The sequence below is a fragment of the Schistocerca cancellata genome, chromosome 8 (assembly GCF_023864275.1).
Source record: "Schistocerca cancellata isolate TAMUIC-IGC-003103 chromosome 8, iqSchCanc2.1, whole genome shotgun sequence".
Taxonomy (NCBI): Eukaryota; Metazoa; Arthropoda; class Insecta; order Orthoptera; family Acrididae; genus Schistocerca; species Schistocerca cancellata.
The window spans coordinates 257,208,668-257,231,682 of NC_064633.1; the positions used below are offsets into that span (position 1 = coordinate 257,208,668).

Below are 23,015 nucleotides of genomic sequence, written 5' to 3' on the forward strand. Positions count from 1 at the left end.
GCCTGACATGTCAGGACACACTCTATTCCACTCCGTAATTGAAAACGGAAACCACATGTGTACGTGTACCTCACCCCTCATGGTAATGTACATGTGCATCAGTGAAAAAGACCAATAAAAAGGTGTTAGCATGTGGACGTAATGTGCTGTTCCAGTCTCTTCTGTACCTAAGGTCCATCACCGTACCCTTTGGATCCCTACGTAATTCGGTGCTCTCTGATACACACGATTGAACAGCGGAGGAGTGGTACTCAAACGTCAACTTTAGGTTACAATATCTCCCGATGTAATTAAGATTTTACAATGCAAAAAACGGCACTGATTACGTATTTGTTTATATTTTCAGATGTGCTAACAAAACTAACGGGGTTCCATTTTAAAAAGTGTGGGTTTGTGTTAAAAAACATACTTCCGTGCATTTTTTTATGGTTTGTATTAACCAATTACACTAGCCCCTCTCCTCACGTTCGGTCTGTGGAATCGATTCGTCAGTATTTGATGTGGTTTACAAAATACATCCAGCGGTAATGTTAGGTGACTCACCCTGTATAACAAGTTCTTAACTATGAACAATTGTGTGTGGTGTATTTTTCACTAGTATAGTCACATAAAGAATTTAAGTATAGTGATATGCTATAGTAAAGTGGACAAATACTCATCCTTCAAAAGACGGCAGCAAGGATTCTATGCCATCTCACAAGTAACGAATTATGCAAAGGGGTAGTCAAGAGTAACAAATTATGTATACTGCCACCACTAGTATGGTGCAACAAGCACACCGCTTTGCCCCCCAAAGGAACATGCATGGAAAAGTTGTGTGAACTTCATTACTTTCTCAAAGATGCACAGAAAAAAAATGTGAAGGTGTCAATGAATTCAATGACACTTAAGATGATGTAAACAAACTTCAAAAATATTCCATTATCTCTTTGACAAAACATAAGGGATAATAGAACAAATTTGAACAAGAAAATGAAGTCCCAAATTTTCTGATTATGTTCAGGCACTATCAGTAGAGACGTACAGCAGAACTGTCTAATAAGGAGACCATACGTCAATCAGATTTTTGTAATTTTTTATATTTATAGCACACCGCCCTGTGGCTCTGTAGCACAACTGTTGCCTGCCATGTGGGTATCCTTTGTCCACTTCCCAGCCAAGGCAAATTTTTAAACAAGGTATATGCTCCACAAGTCTTTGCAGAATGCATTAAAATACATAAGCAAGCAAAAAATAGTAATAAAAAATAAATAACACAATTTTAAAAAATCAATATCATCAGAGATGGGTAATTGCTGGTCCGACTTTACTATGGGTCGTTAGAATACCCAAGTCATTTAAATATAAAATTCCATCAAATATGTGCTAACATTTATCGTAAGTGTCATATTTATGAAAATTGCTTGTGAGTTAAGAGGGAACACAATAAAAATGCAGTATTTGTTCAGTGTGCTCAATGCCATAAAATTATTGTTTCATGTGTTTTTATGTTGCTCATCATTGGACCACATGATACCACATCTGTGCTACAGAACATCAACACAGTCCAAATAAACAGCAATTGATTTTTCATTTTTGTCCTAATTTTTTTAGGATAGTTTGACTATTTAAACACTCTTCATTAACAGTCTTTTATAAAAGATTGGTAATCAGGAATCGGAATGTGCAATGAAACCTGAAATTTTGCTCACAATATGTAACTAGAAATAAGATACGCATTTTTCATAGATGATGACAACTAGGTGTTAATTAGCATATATTTCATGAATTTTACATTTGAATCATGTAGTTATTATAACTGAATGAGGGAAAAGGGGGGGGGGGGTACCAAAACAAGACTTGAAATAGCAAGCACCAGTGTCAAGTGATATCTGTGGTTTTTTTAAATAAATCTTGCATTTCACAGCAATGTTTAAAAATCCCCACTGGCAGGAACTGAACCAAGGCCATCCCAGGCACAAGCAAGCATTCTACCAAAAAGTCGCAAGGCCCTCCTACTATCTGTCTTAGCTTTAGTGAAATAAAGACAATTTAAAAACTTGAAAGTCAATTTTTTAGAGTTGCATGAACCTGCTTTGAATAACTAAATCAATATTATGGAAAGGGAAGTTGCTACTCACCATACAGAGGAGATGCTGAGTTGCAGATAGGTGCAACAAAAAGACTGTCCCAAATAAAAATTTTGGCCATTAAGGCCTTTGTCAACAACACACACACACACACACAGTTGAAGTCTCAGGCAACTGAAACCACACACAGTCCTGCGTGCGAGTTGCATTTGCATTTGCGCGCGCACGTGTGTGTGTGTGTATTTCTGACAAAGGCCTTAATGGCCAAAAGCTTTATTTGCGACAGTCTTTTTGTTGTGCCTATCTGCGACTCAGCACCTCCACTATATTGTAAGTAGTGACTTTCCTTTTCACAATAGTGTTACATTCCATCCTGAATTTTCCATTGCTTTGGGTAACTAAAATGTAAATGTAAATGTCGTGTGACTAGAGTCTCCCATCGGGTAGACCGTTTGCCGGGGGCAAGTCTTTCTATTTGACGCCACTTCCACGACTTGCGCGTCAATGGGGATGAAATGATGATTATTAGGACAACACAATACCCAGTCCCTGAGCGGAGGAAGATCTCCAACCCAGCCGGAAATCAAACCTGAGCCCTTAGGATTGGCATTCCGTTGCACTGACCACAAAGCTACCAGGGGCAGACTTTGGGTAACTGATAGTTCTGAACATCACGTACTGCAAATATAAAAAGTTACAGACATCCTTTTTCCAGGTGGTCCTGTAAGAAACATCTGGCAGATTCATATTCCCACCTAAACCTTAGGATTTAGCAGTACAGTAGTTCCTACCAATTTAATATTTTATTGAGACAAAATAAAAAATAAATAAAAAAATAAATAAATAAATTAATTAATTAATTAATTATGAATCTTTAATGTGCTGGTCCCTGAAATGGGACTATTTCGTAGCACTAAACACAGAACTTAAGCTACAAACCATTAATATGGCGGCTGTTCATTTCAGCCACTAATACGAAAGCATTTTGCTCAAATTCGTAATACACTGCAAAAATCTTATGTGAGTTTCTATGTATTTCATAATTAGTATGCTCCAAAATGTGTAATTCTATGTTATGATTCAAAGAACATGTCCCATACCTTGTTCATGTCCTATGTGAGGATGGCTTATGCCAATATTACACATGAAAAGATCTGTTTGTCAAACCTAGGACGACACTCCACTCCAACTACTGACAGTAAAGCTGTTATGTATCCCAAGGTTGGTTTGAGCAACACACTGCTTTACTAAACTTGATCCTATTAGAGGTGCTATGCTGCTCTCTTATTTAAACAGTATTACCTTGTGAATCTGGGGCCTACAGTTTAACACGGACTCCAAACCACAGTGCAACTCTACATTTTTTCATATTAACAATCATTGTCAGAGGTGAAAAAAGTGATGGGTGACAGAAAAATTCTTCAGCCACTCATGCTGGAAAAAAGGCAATAATGTTAGCCAAAGAACCCAAGACAGAAGCCAACAGGCAATATAACCACAGCCTATTTAAGATACCGTATTTACTCGAATCTAAGCCGCACTTTTTTTCCGGGTTTTGTAATCCAAAAAACCGCCTGCGGCTTAGAATCGAGTGCAAAGCAAGCGGAAGTTCTGAAAAATGTTGGTAGGTGCCGCCACAACTAACTTCTGCCGTCGAATATATGTAGCACTACATAGGCATGCTTTGTAGGCACAAAGATAAATACTGGCGCCAAAACCTCTGCGTCAGTAAATTTAAAAAAAGTGGAAGACGAGCTTTTTTTCTCCGCCCCGAGTTTCCACCACTGCATTTTCATACATTATCCAACGAAGTAAATACAAATTCCGTATTGTTCATCTTCGAATGTAGCATAATTTCAATGTACTACGAAAATCCGACTGGCAAGACTGTTTGGGATGTTTGTCAATATGGCCGACTCTACGTTCTGAATTTTTTCCTACCTGTGAGAAGAGATGGTTGCTAATAGGAACCTGATGAAATGTGAATCACATGCAGTATTCTCTTCACCATAAGAATAGTATGAATATAAACATTTTGCCATGTATTCTTTCGTGCTTGCTGCTAGCTCATTTAAATCCTGTCTGCCTAATACACTACGAAACTAGAGTGAGACAACAGCAAACGCGGAAGAATATACGTATCGTGTCATGTTTATATTCGTATTATACTTATGCCTAATAGTGGTACAGTCAGAAATGAAGCACGGCAACTGACTAGATTTTTAAATTTAAGATGACTCTAATTTCTGTGCAGAATTTGATGTACTAAAGAAGCGGCCGCAAAGATTTTCAAATGGTGAAAAATTTTCGCCTAACTCTCGTTCAGAACATATTCTATGATACGCAGTCTATTTTATTTTATTTTATTTATTTATTTTTTTTATATATTTTTTTTAAAGTGGCGGTAGCGCACACGAAAGCGAGCCATGGCCATGCCGCTAGCGGTGACAGGCCGTAAACACGCACTATCAGAATGCGACAAACAATGCATGACACAGTACAGTAATGCATTTTCAGCTTAGAGTGACGTAAACACCTATAACAAAGAAAACGGCACTTATCAGATCAAAGCAAAATAAGCAATCGATTCAAACCAGACGAAGCACGTGAAAAAGCAAGGGTACCTGTATAAATACGGACGGAGCTCCTGACGCATAGCTATGGCTACCTGGTAAAGCTTAACTGCTAAGCTCACATCTCAAACCAAACTACTGTAGCTGTAGCGTCATTCATTCGACCTAAATTGTGTCTCATATTACAATGGACCAACTTTGTTTCGATTTGGAGATGCGGCCTAAGACTTTTCTCTCCCCTTGGATTTCGAGTCTCAGATTTCAGGTGCAGCTTAGATTCGGGAAATTTTTTTTCCCTTTATTTCGAGTCTCATTTTTCAGGTGCGGCTTAGATTCGAGTAAATACGGTACTCAACAGAGGAAGTCCACTGGACCTGACGGGATACCAATTCGATTCTACACAGAGTACGCAAAAGAACTTGCCCCCCTTCTAACAGCCGTGTACCGCAAGTCTCTAGAGGAACGGAAGGTTCCAAATGATTGGAAAAGAGCACAGGTAGTCCCAGTCTTCAAGAAGGGTCGTCGAGCAGATGCGCAAAACTATAGACCTATATCTCTGACGTCGATCTGTTGTAGAATTTTAGAACATGTTTTTTGCTCGAGTATCATGTCATTTTTGGAAACTCAGAATCTACTATGTAGGAATCAACATGGATTCCGGAAACAGCGATCGTGTGAGACCCAACTCGCTCTATTTGTTCATGAGACCCAGAAAATATTAGATACAGGCTCCCAGGTAGATGCTATTTTTCTTGACTTCCGGAAGGCGTTCGATACAGTTCCGCACTGTCGCCTGATAAACAAAGTAAGAGCCTACGGAATATCAGACCAGCTGTGTGGCTGGATTGAAGAGTTTTTAGCAAACAGAACACAGCATGTTGTTATCAACGGAGAGACATCTACAGACGTTAAAGTAACCTCTGGCGTGCCATAGGGGAGTGTTATGGGACCATTGCTTTTCACAATATATATAAATGACCTAGTAGATAGTGTCGGAAGTTCCATGCGGCTTTTCGCGGATGATGCTGTAGTATACAGAGAAGTTGCAGCATTAGAAAATTGTAGCGAAATGCAGGAAGATCTGCAGCGGATAGGCACTTGGTGCAGGGAGTGGCAACTGACCCTTAACATAGACAAATGTAATGTATTGAGAATACATAGAAAGAAGGATCCTTTATTGTATGATTATATGATAGCGGAACAAACACTGGTAGCAGTTACTTCTGTAAAATATCTGGGAGTATTCGTGCGGAACGATTTGAAGTGGAATGATCATATAAAATTAATTGCTGGTAAGGCGGGTACCAGGTTGAGATTCATTGGGAGAGTCCTTAGAAAATGTAGTCCATCAACAAAGGAGGTGGCTTACAAAACACTCGTTCGACCTATACTTGAGTATTGCTCATCAGTGTGGGATCCGTACCAGATCGGGTTGACGGAGGAGATAGAGAAGATCCAAAGAAGAGCGGCGCGTTTCGTCACAGGGTTATTTGGTAACCGTGATAGCGTTACGGAGATGTTTAGCAAACTCAAGTGGCAGACTCTGCACGAGAGGCGCTCTGCATCGCGGTGTAGCTTGCTCGCCAGGTTTCGAGAGGGTGCGTTTCTGGATGAGGTATCGAATATATTGCTTCCCCCTACTTATACCTCCCGAGGAGATCACGAAGGTAAAATTAGAGAGATTAGAGCGCGCACAGAGGCTTTCAGACAGTCGTTCTTCCCGCGAACCATACGCGACTGGAACAGGAAAGGGAGGTAATGACAGTGGCACGTAAAGTGCCCTCCGCCACACACCGTTGGGTGGCTTGCAGAGTATAAATGAAGATGTAGATGTAGATGTAGATGTACTGTCAAACTACTGCAGTTCACAAGCAAAGATTTACCTAGTTAGTGTATAAACTCTTTTTTTTTTTTCATGTTATATAGGTCTCAACAAATATGCATACAGTAACTTGAACAAAATTGTGCATATTTCTAACACCAGGAGAGATTGGGACTGCCATTTGGCTAAGTGTTTCTCTTAAGTTGTAGATAATAGCCTCATTAGTGGAGATCAAACTGTATAAAAAAATTGGCTTGTTATTTATGGGGAGCTACCTTGAGGTACGATTTAACTAAGTCCTTTCAAATAAGTATGTTATCTTATCAGTTTTTCCATATCAGAATAAATAATTCATACCTAATTTATGATTGTTATTCCATGGAGCGTCCAGTAGTTTTTTGTGACAAATTAAATATATGGCCATAATCCAAAACACCTCGTATTAGTATTGTGTTCTCTAAGGAAAAACCAAACATACAACTTATACAGCAACCATAGCAGAGAGGGTCACCTGAACAGACCCATACCTACATCTATACTCTGCAAACCACCATAAAGCGTATAGTAGACAGTACGTCCCGTTGTACCAGTGATTAGAGTTTCTACCAGTTCCATTCACGTATGGAGCACTGGAAGAACAAATGACTGAATGCCTCTATGCATGCTACAATTATTCAAATCTTATCCTCACGATCCCTTTGTGAGTGATATGTAAGGGATTACACTTTCCATATCATTACTGTTATACACTGTTTGCAATGGGCATATGCAATATAATAATGGCCCAAAACCTTCTGCATACTACATACTACTAAAGATTCAGAATGTTAATTTTGAGTAAATAGATACCCCAAAGTTGATCGACAGTAATTTCAGACAATAAGCTTCCACCAACAGAGACATCCAATGCGCCAATGACGAATCTGCACAGGACCACATTTATGAGAGCTGCACCATGCACAGGTAGGAGGAAATCTGACGACACGACCCGCCAAGGAAGGTCCGACTTACACTCGCAAATTCCGGATGGAAATACTGACCAGTTGTACTGTAAGTCACATATACCACCCTCTACGGACTCGTAGCTAAGCTGAGTAATAACAGTATCAGTTTAGAAGAGAGCGGATCTTGCAACATGGCGTGTTCATGTTTATATTTACTATATTTCTTAGCTTTCGTAGTACCACTTGATAACAGCGCTAAATATGGATCGAGCCATGATTTTCTTGATGCACAAGCAATCTATCACTTGAAAACTGGGTTTACTTTGTATGAAAACGATGTATGGATGTTTTGCTACCTGCCTGTGACTGGTGCTGCCTTCTGTTGTCAATTTATACAATTACTGCCAAAGGAACATTAGCAAACGTAACAGCTGTTGTCACCAATGGCTGAGCCGGTACGTGATAGCACTAACATAATTTCACGCATTTACTTATTCGGTTTCGGTTTCCCAGTGTGCTGTAATTCTGCTGCAACGTCACTTTTGTCATGCAATTTATCAAATGACCAAGAAATTTAGGATGCTCAAGAGAAAGAAATTGCTCAATAACTCACTTCACCCATTTTCTTGAAGAATAATTATACAATGCCACGATTTTAAAATACACGATCTATTAAATAACTAAAGTAAATATGAAAACTAAATCTATACTCCCAGTCTTTTATCAGTATGTATTACTCTTGAAGATATACCACTTACACATGCACCAGTGAAACTTTAAATAAAGGCTTAAATGGCCGTTTTATACGTCTGCCACGCTTCTAAGTGGTCAGTTTTGAAAGTGTTAAAAACATCTTCAACATGAAGTTCCAAACAACTCACTACAATAACAAATAATTCACACAGAAAATCTGTACACCGAATCTACAACCAAGTAAGAATGGAACATTACACAGCACGTAACAGAAACAAAGTAGAGAATTATATGAAACATTAAAGAACAGTAAATAATTGATCACTATATAGAACTGTTATAAATGGATCGTACTTTGTCAACATGTGACAGAAAGAGAGAGGAAGGAAGATGTGAGGGCAGAAGACAGAAGAAAATAGGAGAGTTTGCTCAACAGTCGGGTATAAGCTGAAGTAAGGAATTACTTTTGTAACTTTCAAACTCTTGTTGTGTGTGTCATGTTCCCATCTACCAAGACATTTGAAGATTCATACTTCCATCTTCTGTAAAATCATTATTCCAATGTTTCCCTTACTTCTTTGTTTTTTATCAACCTTTAAGATCCTAAACATGAATATTTGTCATTAGCCGATGAAGAAAATTGTCAAATCTGTTTCCTATTACCTGTTTGAAACGTTCATAATTCTCAAAGAAATCCAATATAGAAGTCTTATGTCATGAAAGATAACCCAAAAAAATTACTACTGAGGATGTTTCATTGTAATACTCACCCAGATCCATGATGGACAATAACAGCAGCCAAATCATATAAGTTGCTACCACTTCCCGATCTACGAGTATCGTGCAGATTGCTCAGCACATACTGTGACATGTCTAATGCAGTAACAGGAAATGATATATTTGTATCTATTTTCGTTCTGAAAAAGTTATGCCATCTGAATCTCTTCAAATGAAGACACAACACCTGGAAAACACATATGCACTTTCTGTAAAATCAAACTGTTGTTCATTTTAATGTAAATTTATTTTTTCAGTTAGATAAACAAACAGCAAAGACAAATGAAGAAATTGCTCCTACACTTACATTTGGTAGCCGATGAATCCAGAAGCGTTTTGTTGACCGTTGTTTGCTCTTGCAAGTGCTACAGTAATACAGCTCAGTTTCAGCCAGTTCTTCAACTTCTATAAAACTTTTTAAACAATCTGAAATAAAAACAACCTCTTCAATATTAGAATCGTAAAAACAGAAAACAAAATGGACAAGTCCAATAAAAATTTTCGTTAAGATGATTGTTAACTTTTCATCCACTTAATAAAGCATGTAGAGGCCTTAGCAAGTCTTGCAAATGATTGCTTACATCTCTTTTCATTTATTTAATGTGTGGGTTTACCATTTATGTGATATATTAGCAACAAGTGAAATGCAGCACACATTTCATTATGGGGATGTTGAAGATTATTACTCTGCAGTGTGGAGTTATTGTGGCTGGATCTTAGTGAGGAGGGACCTAGGGACCTGTTTTAATAATGACATTCCAGAACTTACACTCAGTGAGTACAAAGTGTCACACAAAAGTTTTGCAGTGCAGCACGCTCCTTTCTACCGCCCTGCCAGTGTCCCGCTATGTTCATTTGTCTAGCTAAAAGCTGTAGTAGAAAATACTAGAGCACTACTGTCTATTGCAGGTCGCAACATACATGGAATTGTCCGGTAAATGGGATGCGGCTAGCTCCTGAAATAAAATTTTTAACTTGGCAATGTAAATTTTCAGGTGTATTTTTACGATAAAGATCACAGTTAATACTGCCAAGTCCGTACTAAGTGGCAACACAATGTAAAGTTCACAAGCACACCACAATCACACACGTAGCCAATTTATGGTATTTACACCCGTTACTAAGTTAATCGAGTTCACTGGATCGTTTAGCTATGAAAATGCTTGCTCAAATGTTGTGCACTCCGCTCTACACGTAATACCTGTTCCAGTCTTAGATCGCACAACACGCCATGGTGTTTTAACTAACGGTCAAAAGCAATAATTTTGATATTCCGTCCGAAATTCCACACGACTTCCACTATACCGTTCACTTAAATACACTTTGTACTACTTCACGAACTAGTAATTAGCATTTTTCCGTGATTTTACAGTACTTTCATTGAAGCTGCTTTCAATGAGATGTTACTAGTTCGAACCCTCAGCCCCCCCCCCCCCCCCAGATCACACCAAAGGCTTTGTTCCCAGCATAGATAGGCGCGAGCCTGCATTTTTCTGATTGGCTGATATCACAAACAGCAAATCAGGTTGCAGTATTATCCCGCGCTTTACTTCAATGACCAATCATAGTAAAACATTTCTTTCTATGGCAATAAATTTAGAAAAGTATCAATTACAAAATTACTCCTTCTGAAATTATCAATTCATTTGTGTTCTACTCACAATTTATTAGTACCATAAACTGACTGCACATTTAATTATAGTCAATCCCCTGTATAGTTTAACTGGTACTTCGTGAAAAAAAAAAAAAACAATTTTCATTTACTTCTGTTCTTCACTCGTACAAAACACACACTGCTAATTACTACACATATAAAACAATTATAATTATGCAGATGCATTAAATATTAATCGAACATAACTTTACAACATTGTTTTGACTGCGACTGCTAGCACTATCCGTCAACTGCTGACTTCTGCCGCCTACTAGTACAACTACGTGCAGCTCTGTAACTCAGGTCCATGTCAGCTAGTGACATCTGTCAATGACTCATGCCTATAACGATATCGTCCTAACAAGTGACAGGAGCGATGCGAAGGCTACACCTCAGTTTGTCTTCCAAACGACATCAATCACAATAAGAAAATTGATTTTCTGCACTTTTTCTAAGGCATACAGCAACCACAATGTTTCAGTGTATTTATCATCCTTCATAATTTGTCTTCACAATTACAGATAAAATAACCCATTCTGTAAACAGATACAAGCTACCTCCACCGAAAAATCTTATTGTGGATTTGTAACAATGTGCAGAATGTTGAAATGAATACTGTAGTTTCTCATATCCCAGCCCAGTGCGTTGAAAGGCATGGACCTTCATAACAGCCACTACACAGTGCTGCTATAATTTGCGAGCACCGCTGTAGCCACTCCAGTGCTGTCTAGAGCTGTCCTACCAGACTATCAGCACTGCCCTTTAAAGCCAGCAGCACAGTGCTCAGTCAGTCAGTTGTGATTTCACAGTACTCTAGTACTGATCTTGCTACAAATCGCTGTGTCTGGTTCTGGATTCACTATGTCTTAAGTTTCAATCTTGGTTTACTCGTTGGACTCCACTGTGTCACATGGTTATTTGTCCTTCTCTGCTGTTGTCTTTCAGTTTACTTTTAGCAAATTGCTGGTGATGCACTCAGCCAGTCAACCAGTCCCTGCAGATTCCCAAGCCGCTCCTGGTCTTGACAGATTCTGGTCACTACAGCTGTCAACAAGATAAAAGGACAGCAGTGTCCCTTGAGTACCAAACTTGTGGAGCAGCAACAGCTGCTACTGCAGCAGCAACTGCAACAAGAACAGCATCAGCAGCTGCAGCAAGAGCAAACTGCATTTCTCCTTCTCCATCAGGAAACTCAGCTTTTAAAGGATCAACTGCAGGTTCCATAAAACGGTGGTTGCTCCTCAGGCAGAGCCACCCACCTGTGTTTCCATCTATTAACGAGACCTATGAGTATTAGGACGTGTATTTGCAACAACAGGAACAGCACTTTGCTATTTTTCAGAGTGCAGATGGTGCTCTCCAATGGTTGCTTGCTCTACCTTTCCTGGGCTTCCCCAGAGAAGTTTTTCTCAGTAAAGAAGTTGGTTCAACTCTCTAATCCGGCTGCACCAATTTTTGAGGATATATGTTCCTTGCTTTCAAATTATTGTTTACAACAATTTCATGTGGTCACTCCGTGCATCGAATTTTGCAAGGACTGAGTTGTCATTTTGATTTCACTTGTGTAAACCTGGCTTGCAAAACTTCATAGTTACTTCTTTGATTCATGATGCAGTGGTCCAAATGGCTCCTGATCTGGAAGTATCCACAGAAGCCTTCAAACTGGAAAACCATTCCTTGGACGATTTTTTGAAAACCGCGTACTCTTCTGAGATAATACAGGCAGTAAATTAACAAGTCATGACACAAACCCACATAGGAACAGTCTAGCTGTCGCCTCAGGGGCCGAACACCCTTAAGTCCTTTTCCCGATGGCAGCATCACAATTCATCAATTCCAGACCTGACAATAGCCTCTGAACAGCCACTCACACCCCGTCAGCATAAGCAGTAGGGCCTCCCGTCATGTCTGACAGCTTCACATCAATCCGTGTGCAAACTGTACTGATTGTCAGATGCACCCCACATGTTGTGGGGAAGATGGACATTTCTGGTCAATCTGTCTAAAACAATTGGGACAGTCTGATCCTGTTCCCTATATGCATCAAAGAACAGTAAACCAACTTCAGGCAGTTGTTCCCCAGGGCAATTCTTCCACTACTAAGTTGTTTATCTACCTCACGACTGTGGATGACTGTTTCCAGGTGAACACAAGAGCTAATGTTTCCTTGATAAACCTCCGTATGCTTTTCTGGGGTTCCCTGGCTTGACGCCACCCTACCGTACATTGGTGACATATTGTGATAGCTCATGTTGCCTCCATAGTCGATTCACAATCACTGCTGCATACAAAAAGGTCACTCTACTGTCAATAGTCACTTGGCTGGTAATGTTTTCAGTCTGGATGCCTTCTAGCTGTTTGGATTCTGCAAAACTTACGAGACCTCATCTCAGACACGGCTCCCTTCCAGGAGCTCAATGACCTCTGTGCCACCTTTGTGCATCTATTCGCGCCTGGCCTGGGATGCACTACAGACAGATTTCCAGGCTTGTACCTCCTGATGTCCAGACGAGATAGCATGTTTCTGCCAGGCGCATCCTCTTCCTCTCTCCTTGCGGACAGCCATGAAGCACTAACTCAATTGCCTCCACAACGCTGGAGTGATTGAAACTGTTAAAACCAGAGTTTGGGCCATACCACAGGTAAGACGATCAAAGCCCAGGCACAGGTGGAAAGCTACTCCATTCCACGTCAAGAGGCTCCTCACGAATCTAGTTGGAAGTGAATATTTTTCTGAGATAGACCTTGCCGACAGGTATATACAGGCATCGCTGCATAAGGAATCGGCAACACATTATGGCCATTAACATCCCCTTTGGCTTATATTAATACAAGTGCTTGGCTTTTGGGATCTCTTCTGCTCCTGCAGTCTCCCAGAGGTACTTGGAACAGTTAACCATGTCCATCCCCACTTGTACGGGAGGACTACCTGTGCAAACTTTGTACCCTCTTTACTAAGACGAGTGATGTGGGGCTCAAGTGCCGCTTTCACAAATGGCAGGTTTTTCAGGAGCAAGTTGAGTACTTTGGGCACTTGCTAACAAAGACAGGATCCAGCCCCCTGACTGCAAATTTTCTGCAATTCAGTCTTGACACTGCTCCCAAAACTTGAGGAACTGCAGCCTGATTTTGGGGATGGTTAATTATTATTCCATGTTCCTCTCAAAAGTGCCTCACATATGTGTCATCTCAACCAGCTGCAGAAGAAGGGCATTTAAGTACAGGTGGTCAGTTGCCTATGAGCACATTTTCTCACAGCTGAAACGTGCACTGCGCTCAGTGCCCCACTCTATGCCCTTTTCACCATTACATCCCCTGGTTTTTCCCACTGATACTTCTTCCTGTGGCATTGGTGCATAGGAATATTGATGTTACTGAGCAAAGACACTGGCACCCACTCAAATGAACTACTAGCATACATAAAAATAAGCATTGGTCATCACCTTTGCCATTAAGAAGTACCATGTTTACCTATTTTGAACCAAGTTAACCCTCATTACTTATCACTAAGCACTGGTAGCACCCTTTGGGCTATACTCCAGAGGGGACGGCACAACAGTTCCAGCATTGTGGACTTTTCAACTCCTGCAATTAACCACTAGATACAAGCCCACAGAACCACACAAAAATGTGGATGCCCTCTCGCATCTGCCCTCAGCAACCAACCTGGGATTGGACCAACAGGACATCTGTTTCCACATCGACATGCAACAGCAGCATGTCTTTGACAGGTTTCCCATTACTCTAATGCTGCTGTACATGTTGTGACCCCATCTTACAGCATGTCATGCACTATGAGCTCCATAGGTGGCACACGTATTTTTTGAAGGCCACCAATCCACAACACCCGGCCTGAGCTAACCTCTCCCTGACCATTTGTCAGTTTTCTCCTGTATTCTCCTGCTTGACATGGATGTTGATACTCACCATCTACCCTGTGCCCTTATGTTTTTAATTCCTTCATCGTGGACATTGGGGTATGTCGCAGATGAAACCCCTTATACAAGGCGACATGCCTAATGGCCAGGACTGAACACAGACGTGGAGGCCATGGAGTGCAGCTGTTCTGCTTGCGTCCGGAACCAGTCTACGCCTCTCCAGTCTCTCAACCCTTGGCCCAGACCCCTGCCGCTCCTGGGACTGCGTTCACCACCTCAACTTTGCTGGCCCCCCTCCTCCTTCTGGGGGGGGGGGGGAGAGTTACCCCACCCCGTTAAGTTTGAAAGCCCGCCAAAAGGATGGACCTTGACAACAACAACAGCCACTAGATGGCACTGCTATGTCCTGCAAGTGCTGCTGCCACTGCTGCGGCAAAAAATGTAGAGAAATGCCCATCCTAGCAGCCTATCAGCACTCTCGAGTGCCCTTTCAAGCCAGCAATGCAGACACTCAGTCAACCAGTCGTGATTTCATTGTGGTTGAGTACTGATCTCATTACACATTGCTGTCTGTTTTTGCATTTTCTGTGTCTTAGGTTCTGATCTTGTCTCATTCTTTGAACTCATTCTTCCACCATGTCATCAATGTTGTTTGTCTTTCACAGCTGTTGTCTTTCCGTTTACTCTCAGCAACTCAATTTTGACACCTTCGGGTTGCTGGCCAGTCCCAGCAGAGTCAAGAGTCGTTCCCAGTCTTAATAGATTCCAGTCACAATATAGCTGCCACTAGTTATAATAGAGAACGAATATACCCAAAAAACAAAGATGCTGTGACTTACCAAACGAGAAAGCACTGGTAGATAGAAACAATAAAAAACACACAAACACATACACAAAATTTCAGCTTTCGCAACCCACAGTTGCTTCATCAGGAAATAGGGAAGTAGAGGGAAAGACGAAAGAATGTGGGTTTTAAGGGAGAGGGTAAGGAGTCATTCCAATCCCGGGAGCGGAAAGACTTACCTTAGGGGGATAAAGGGACAGGTATATACTGGCGCGCACACACACATATCCATCCGCACATATACAGTACAGGCAGACATATGTAAAGGCCAGCTCTTTCTTGTTTGCTAAGTCACAGCATCTTTGTTTTTTTAATATTTTTTTCCCATGTGGAATGTTTCTTTCTATTTTATTCAGAACAAATATACCGTTACATTATTGCTTCCTCTCTTGAATAAAATAAAGTTTGTGATGAAGTGAAGAATATTAGAGTTTAACATCCTGTCAATGTCAAGATTGGAGACTGAGCATACACCCAGATGGAGCAATGATGCTGAAGGAAATGTGACACCATCCCATCTTGTGGTTAATGGCAGGAACACTAATTGCTCTGCATGACATTGAGGTATGGCATTGAAAAAACAATACATACTGTCTGTGCACTCACATCTAGTGCCCATTCCCATTGAACAGTTATCAGAGTTTAATGTAATGAAACAAACTATGAAATTATCCGCTCAGAAACGCAACCCAAAAATAACTGGAAAGTGTGGAGTTTTTCTTAATTCTAATCTTACATTATACCACAAATAGTCATTCACAGCACATCATGGCAGTTTCCTGTCCCTCCTCACAAATTGTTAACAAGATAGTTACAGTAAAACGTAACAGAACAGATCTAAACAATATGTTTGCATTGTCATGTGGGAGAGTGGGCACAATCACAAAAAGGTAAAAGATAACACGAGGGAATGTGAGGAATTAGCAATACGTTATTAATCAACTCTACGAACATGGAACAAGAAAGTGAAAGAGGATGATTCAACAGTAGTCATGTACTATGAGAAGGAGAACAACGGGAGCATAAAAACACATAGTAGAAAGTGAAATCAACTGAGTCACCATTTTATGGATGAAGTAGCACTGTATCTAGAATTAGTTCGATTCATTTGTTTATATCACTATGTTCTTCAGATCAGATAAGTAGATTCAAGGCACACACATTAACCATGAAGCAGTAGTTAGAAACAGAACTCTGTACACTATACTAAAGATAAACTATCACTACACTAAGTTAGGGATATCTTTTATTAATAATACTCTAAATGTACACACATAATACAGGTTAAATCTGATGCTGTTTTTCACTCAACAGCAACAGGAGGACACAGTTGTTTGTTTTGCAACGAAGATGTCTCAGGCAGGATTAAAGAAAGAAATAAAACACAGTCCCGAAACAAATTGTCTGTATTTGATCTCCTAACATCTATCTTGAAAGATTTAGCATGTTTATGACAGTACTATATGAAGCAAGCAATAAATATTTAACTTATGTTACACAATTATTATTATTCCCTTTTCTACAGATGGACAAACTAAAATTTAAAAAATTTAGAGGAGTGACAGTTATTTTTTTGGTTCACATTCACATTCAGCATGGTGCCAAAGTACGAATGGCACCTCACAACAAAACCACAGAAGAGTACCGTGACACCAGAACGGTCCATCTACTTGTGGCTGTGCAGATAGCAGTCAACAATCAAGATGAAACTTCCTGGCAGATTAAAACTGTGTGCCAGACTGAGACACAAACTCAGGACCTTTTCCTTTCGCGGGCAACAATCAAGATGACAGCATCACCTTAGATAGGCCACCAGTGCACTAAATGTTTAGGCAGACATTAATGTGAACATAATGTCAGTTACTCTTCAAGAGAAGTGTCTTGTACATTAGTCTGTATAAAGTGAGACTTAAACATTCAGAGACAGTTGGAATTTCTCAGAACATTCTTGTGGATTTTGATTGTACAAAGTTGAGTAAATCTTTGTGTCTATATTGTATTAAAGTGAATCAACATTTTACATGTTCTAGTTCTGCTCAATCTTCTCTTTGAGCAGAATCACCATTGTGCCAGTGAGTATTTTTATACAGCACAACACAGAGTAACTTAAAATATTCATTACAATTTACTGCTACCGTTACTAAGTGTAATTTATACTTGCCAAGAATGTAACCTATTAAGTATAAGGGGCGTTCAAAACGAAATGAGCCGGAGGCATAATTATAGAAACCAGTACCTGTATGTTACAAGTATTGACCCTGGCTGTTGAGACACTTGTCCCACTGTGACGCAAGGCGGTGAACGGCTGGCTCATAAAATTCCTGGGGCTGCGATGTCAACAGTTCCAAATGTACAGAGGACGTCGTAGTCAGAGGTGAATCGTTTGCCCCTAAGAGCTTTTTTAAGGGGACCACAAATGGCCCCCTTCTGATTCACTTCCTGCAGCAAGGGACACCAGTGAATGTCCAGCATTACTCACAGACCTTGACCACAAAGCCTCATACAGCCAACACCGTCGTAGCACTCCTGCTGAAATTCAAATGGGAGTTTGTCGGCCACCCTCCCTACGGTCCGGACATCCCTCCCTGTGATTAGGCCATTTTTGTGTCCCAGTGGGACAAGTGTCTCAACAGCCAGGATCAATACTTCTAACACAAAGGCACTGGTTTTTGTAATTATACCTCCGGCTTGTTTATTTTTGAATGCCCCTTATACCTCACATTATTTAAGTTTATACATACAAATGAAATGAAGTAAGCTACATAGTGAGTACAACGTGAAGGCTAGCGAGAGGGAAGGAGGGGTGACTGACGGAGGCCCCCCCCCCCCCCCCACACACACACACACACACACACACACACAGACAGAGAGAGAGAGAGAGAGAGAGAGAGAGAGAGAAGTGAAATGGGATGGAGTGCTTATATTTGAGGTTGAGATAAGGGAATTGTGTTTATTACTTCACTTGAGGCTGTTGTATTAAGGTAGTCACTACTGAATCTAGAGAATAATCTCTTGTATTTACTGTCTCTCTGTTTATTCAAAATGTCAGTGGATTGTAAAACCTGTCTGTGTGTCTCTAGAGTCTGTTGAGATTTTTGTGCCTGAGGGTGCTATATATGGCAGAGTGAGAGACCTTTATTGATGTTTGGGATACTGGTTGGTGTAATGAAGATGAGTTGCCATTTTATATTTATGACGCAAATTTACAGACAAGGCTGACGTATTTTCAGGTATGGCAAATCATGTGCCTATGAAAGAAACTTTGACAGTCTGGGCATATGATATTGTAAACACCTGGTTCCTTATGTTTATCAAGTTTGTTAAAACTGCAAGGAAGGTCATGGTTTATTTTAATTTTTGTGTAATAGCTCATTTAATTGATTAGAAATTTTATGTTTTCCAATGAATGGAACAACAACAGTTTTCCTCTTCAGTTGGCCAGGAGTGGTTTACAAGCAGTCTTCATGTCTTTGCAAGTATCGTTCTTCCCTCAAAGCTATATCTCAATTGACTCCTGTTGTTACTACATACTTCACTTTGTCCAGACATCTCTTTCTTGATCCTCTTACCAGTCCTTCAACCAATCACATCTGGGTATAGTCCCTTTCTTTTCACCCCTTTGTTAGTCGTGGCCAAACCATCTCAAAGAGGCTCTTGTCAGTTTTTCTTTCAAGGATTGCACACTCCAGCTTCTTCTTTTATTTTTTCATTTTCTGAACAATCACTGATAAGAACATTTCTGCTGTTCACTGTTTGTACTCTACCTACTTGGTTGTTATGCAGGTTTCTTGGCAGGAATGGAATACTAAAATATTGTTTTAGTGTCAGTTGGTAACAAATGCATTGTTTTTATTTCTACTGGTTTCCTTTTTCACATTATTGAGGAGGCTACCAATTGTGTGTGGTAAATATTCATTATTTGTGACTATTTGTCGATTAATAAAATTTCATTACGAAAATCATGTTGTGCCATTGGGATGTTCACAGCCTTATTAACCACACTTCTGATCCCGCTAGTTTATTCTATCTATAACTGTATTCTTTCCTTATAGAATGAAAATAGGTGTGTGTGGGGGGTTGGGGGAGGGGGCGGGGGGGGGGGGGTTGTTTCCTATATCTGATAAAGGCAATGCAACTGTTGGAATTTTGAGGTGATTGACTATTTACAAAAAACAGATTTTCCCACAGTTTCCACACAGTGTTTCCTAAGGCAGAACAAAGAAACAATGATGAACAAAATTTTCCTCTTCACAGCTCAAGAAACTGAAGCACTTTTGTTTTGATAGACCAACCCAAATTGTATAAAGAAGGAGTCCATATTAGACTTGTAGTAAATTCCTGAACAAGCTCAACATTCCCATAAAAACTGTTCTATAATGAAGAAGAGCTACACTTTTGGACACAGTAGATCCACCAAAAACAACAGAGAATTCACTCGTATAACATCCCGTTCGTTAAGTCTGCCTTGAGCCGGGGTTCGGGGTGACTTTCTGAACTCTACCCCTTTTCCTGAACCTCTCCAATCCTTTTCCTTCACTTCCTCTTCCTTTCCCTTCAACCCTTTTGCCAGATGAAGGGGCACTGGCTTCAAAACTTGTATAAGCAAAACCTTTTGTTACAAGGTCTCCTGCCACCACTTGGTGAGGAAATTTCTTTAACTATCCAATTATGTAATATATTTGGACAGACGAAATAGATCAACAGGAGATTCTGATAACCGGACTTCACGAAATGAGAAACACTGATCACGAACCAATGCAATCGCAAGGATACAGAAGGGAAAAGAGCAACTAAGCAATGCCTGCAATTCGAAACAGGATTCGTGGTCAACCTCAAAATGATAAATTCCATAATACAATTCAATGCACTATCTCCTGGGCTCTCAACATTAACTATAAAAGCGGCAAATAGAACATACACAATAATAAATGCCCACACCCCAACTAATGACAAAAATAATAGAAAAGACCGCAGAGAAGATGTGGATGGATTTTGCGAGCTTTTAAATCAGACAGCAACAAATGTCAAAAAAAAAAAAAATCACACCAAAATTTTAATTGGAGACTTTAATGCCCAATTAGGAAGCAAAAAGAAATACAGAGATGTAATTGGGAAATTGCCAGTACAACTAAGAACACACCAGAATGGCACGAGATTGGTGGATTCTGTAGAAACAAGTGACATGATCTCAAAATCAACATACTTCATGAGAAGACCAAATAAACTTAAAACCTGGAAACACCCAGACTGGGCAAAAGGAGGAAGGCAGTTGGATCATGTCTGCATGGATAAGAACTAGCACAAGGAAATCTGCAATGTCAAAGTCCTGAATGGAACTGACACCGGATTAGATCATAACTTGATAAAAATAAAAATTAAATTCACCCCATGGAGAGAGAAAAAATCCCACTCACAAAAGAAGAGAACCTATGACCCTCATAAATTGATAAATAACAAGGCATATGAAGAACAAACTAGGAATATAAAAATAACAGATGATCTGGATGAAATAATTCATGAATTGAAACAAATAGCTGAACAAGTAGCTCCAATAAATCCTAGGAAAAAACACCAGTGGTGGAATGACAAATGTGATAAAACAGATGAAGATAGACCCCATATCTGGTTAAGGTATCAGAGTCAAAGACAGAAGAATCTTACTTGGAACTCACAAAACAAAGAAAGATGACTCAAAAAATATTAAGGAGGGTTAAACATCAATATCAAAAAATATACTTTCTACGACAGAAACAAATAGTAAGAACTCAAACTACTGAGATTACTACAAAACATTTAGCAAACAACTCCAAAGATATGATCCCCCAACACTAATGCTAAAAGATAAAAACAATACAATGGCCCATAGTAATAAAAGAAATACAGACATTTTAGCAGAAACATTTCACGAATTACTAAATTCGAAGGATCCTACTGAGGTTCTTGAAATAAACACAGAAACTCCAACAAAAACACCCCACTGACAATTCAGGAAGTCAGCGAAGCTTTGAGTGAGCTCGTGAACTACGAAGCAAGTGGAGAAGATCAAACATTTGCAGAACTCTGGAAATACACAGCAGAACCCATGAAGATATCATTACATCAATGCATAGTTAAAATCTGGGTCGGAGATGAGCTACCAGAACAATGGACTACATCTATCACACACTCATTACACAAAAAGGCGAAAAACCAAATCCGGACAACTACAGAGGAATTTTCTTATTGGATTGCACACACAAAATATTGTCAAGAATTCTCAACAATCACTGTAAAGATCAACTTGAAAAGAAGCTAGGAGAATATCAAGGAGCAATTAGACCCTGGAGAAGCTGCCCAGAACAGATCATCACATTAAAATAAATAATGGATGCCTACAAAAGGAGACAGAAGCACTTAGTCATAACCTTTGTAGACTTCAAAAAAGCTTATGATTGCATCCACAGATCTTCTATGCTGGACATGTTAAAAAATTTTGGACTTCATCCCAAATTAATAAAATTAATCCTTACAAACACCAAGTCCAAAGTAAAATTCAGAGAGAACTATCTGAGTCATTTATGATTAAAACAGGGTTAAGACAAGAACATGATCTAATACCACTGTACTTCCACTGTGCTCTTGAATACTTGATGAGAGAATGGTACCAAGAGAATCCTAAAAACATAACAATTGGAACCAAGAAAGATGATATAAACCTCAATTGTTTGGGAATCGCAGATGACTTGGCATTACTAGCTAATAACGTACAAGACGCTAGAAATCAAACAACGAGCCTGCAAAATATTGCACAAAAAGTAGGACTATAAATATCTTTCGAAAAGACTGAGATGATGTAACAGGCCCGTTAGTAATAGACCACGAACAGTAGACAACAGAAAAATTAAAACAGTGAAGCAATTTAAATATCTTGGAGAGATTATAACACACAACTTGGATGAAAAACCTGCTGGGCAAGAAAGAACCAATAAAGTGATAAAAGCTCAAAAACTAATATTGTCTACATACAATAAGAAATGTCTATCAATTCAAACAAAATTAAAACACTACACGATGGTGGTTCAGCCAAAGGTAACATACGCAAGCGAGACTCTTTTTGAAGTCACTAAGAAAAACAGAGTCAACAAAATACTAAAAGTAGAGAGAAGAATAGCTAGAACATGCATAAATAAAAAATACCAAAAGGAAGGACAATGGTGGATAGTGCCGAATGAAGCAGTGTACAGCGAACTGGAGCCCATCACAGATATTATACATAAAAAGAGGATTTCTTTCTTTGGCCACATAATAAGGACACCAGAAACCAGATTAGCAAGAAAAATTATGCAAAAACTGTGGAATCTGAAGCAACTAGTAAGATGGATCAAGGAAATTAAAGAGGATATGGGAGAACTATATACAACCTTCAATGATCTGCAAAACAAGGCAGAAAATCTCAAAAAACTGAAAGATAAGAAAATAAGATTTAAACCAAAAGTAGACAAACGACACACAATGAAAAGGGTATTTCCCGATGAGGAAAGACAGGAAACAGCAGAACAAATTAAAAGATACTGGGCAGTTAAGAAAGAACGAAACATGGGCTTACTGAAGAAGAGGACCAGGAAATGATTGACTAAAGTGGTCCAATGAGGCTGTAAAAGCTAATAATAATAATAATAATAATAATAATAATAATAACTCCGCCATTGCCGGTCCCAAGCCCGGATCCTCATCTTACAAGTGATAGTGATGAGGGAGGAGGAGGGGGAGGAGTAACAACCT

General features: G+C 39.6%; 1 protein-coding gene across 1 annotated transcript in view; it reads right to left on the bottom strand.

Annotated features, from left to right (window-relative positions):
* The window catches only part of LOC126094835 (ubiquitin carboxyl-terminal hydrolase 3-like), a 93,752-nt gene that overhangs the window by 27,532 nt on the left and 43,205 nt on the right, over positions 1–23,015 (bottom strand). The window contains exons 8-9 of the mRNA XM_049909432.1: positions 9,186–9,304; positions 8,872–9,065 (exon numbers count right to left, since the gene is read on the bottom strand). Coding sequence (XP_049765389.1) covers positions 8,872–9,065; positions 9,186–9,304 — 313 coding nt within the window. The remainder of the gene's footprint in view (positions 1–8,871; positions 9,066–9,185; positions 9,305–23,015) is intronic.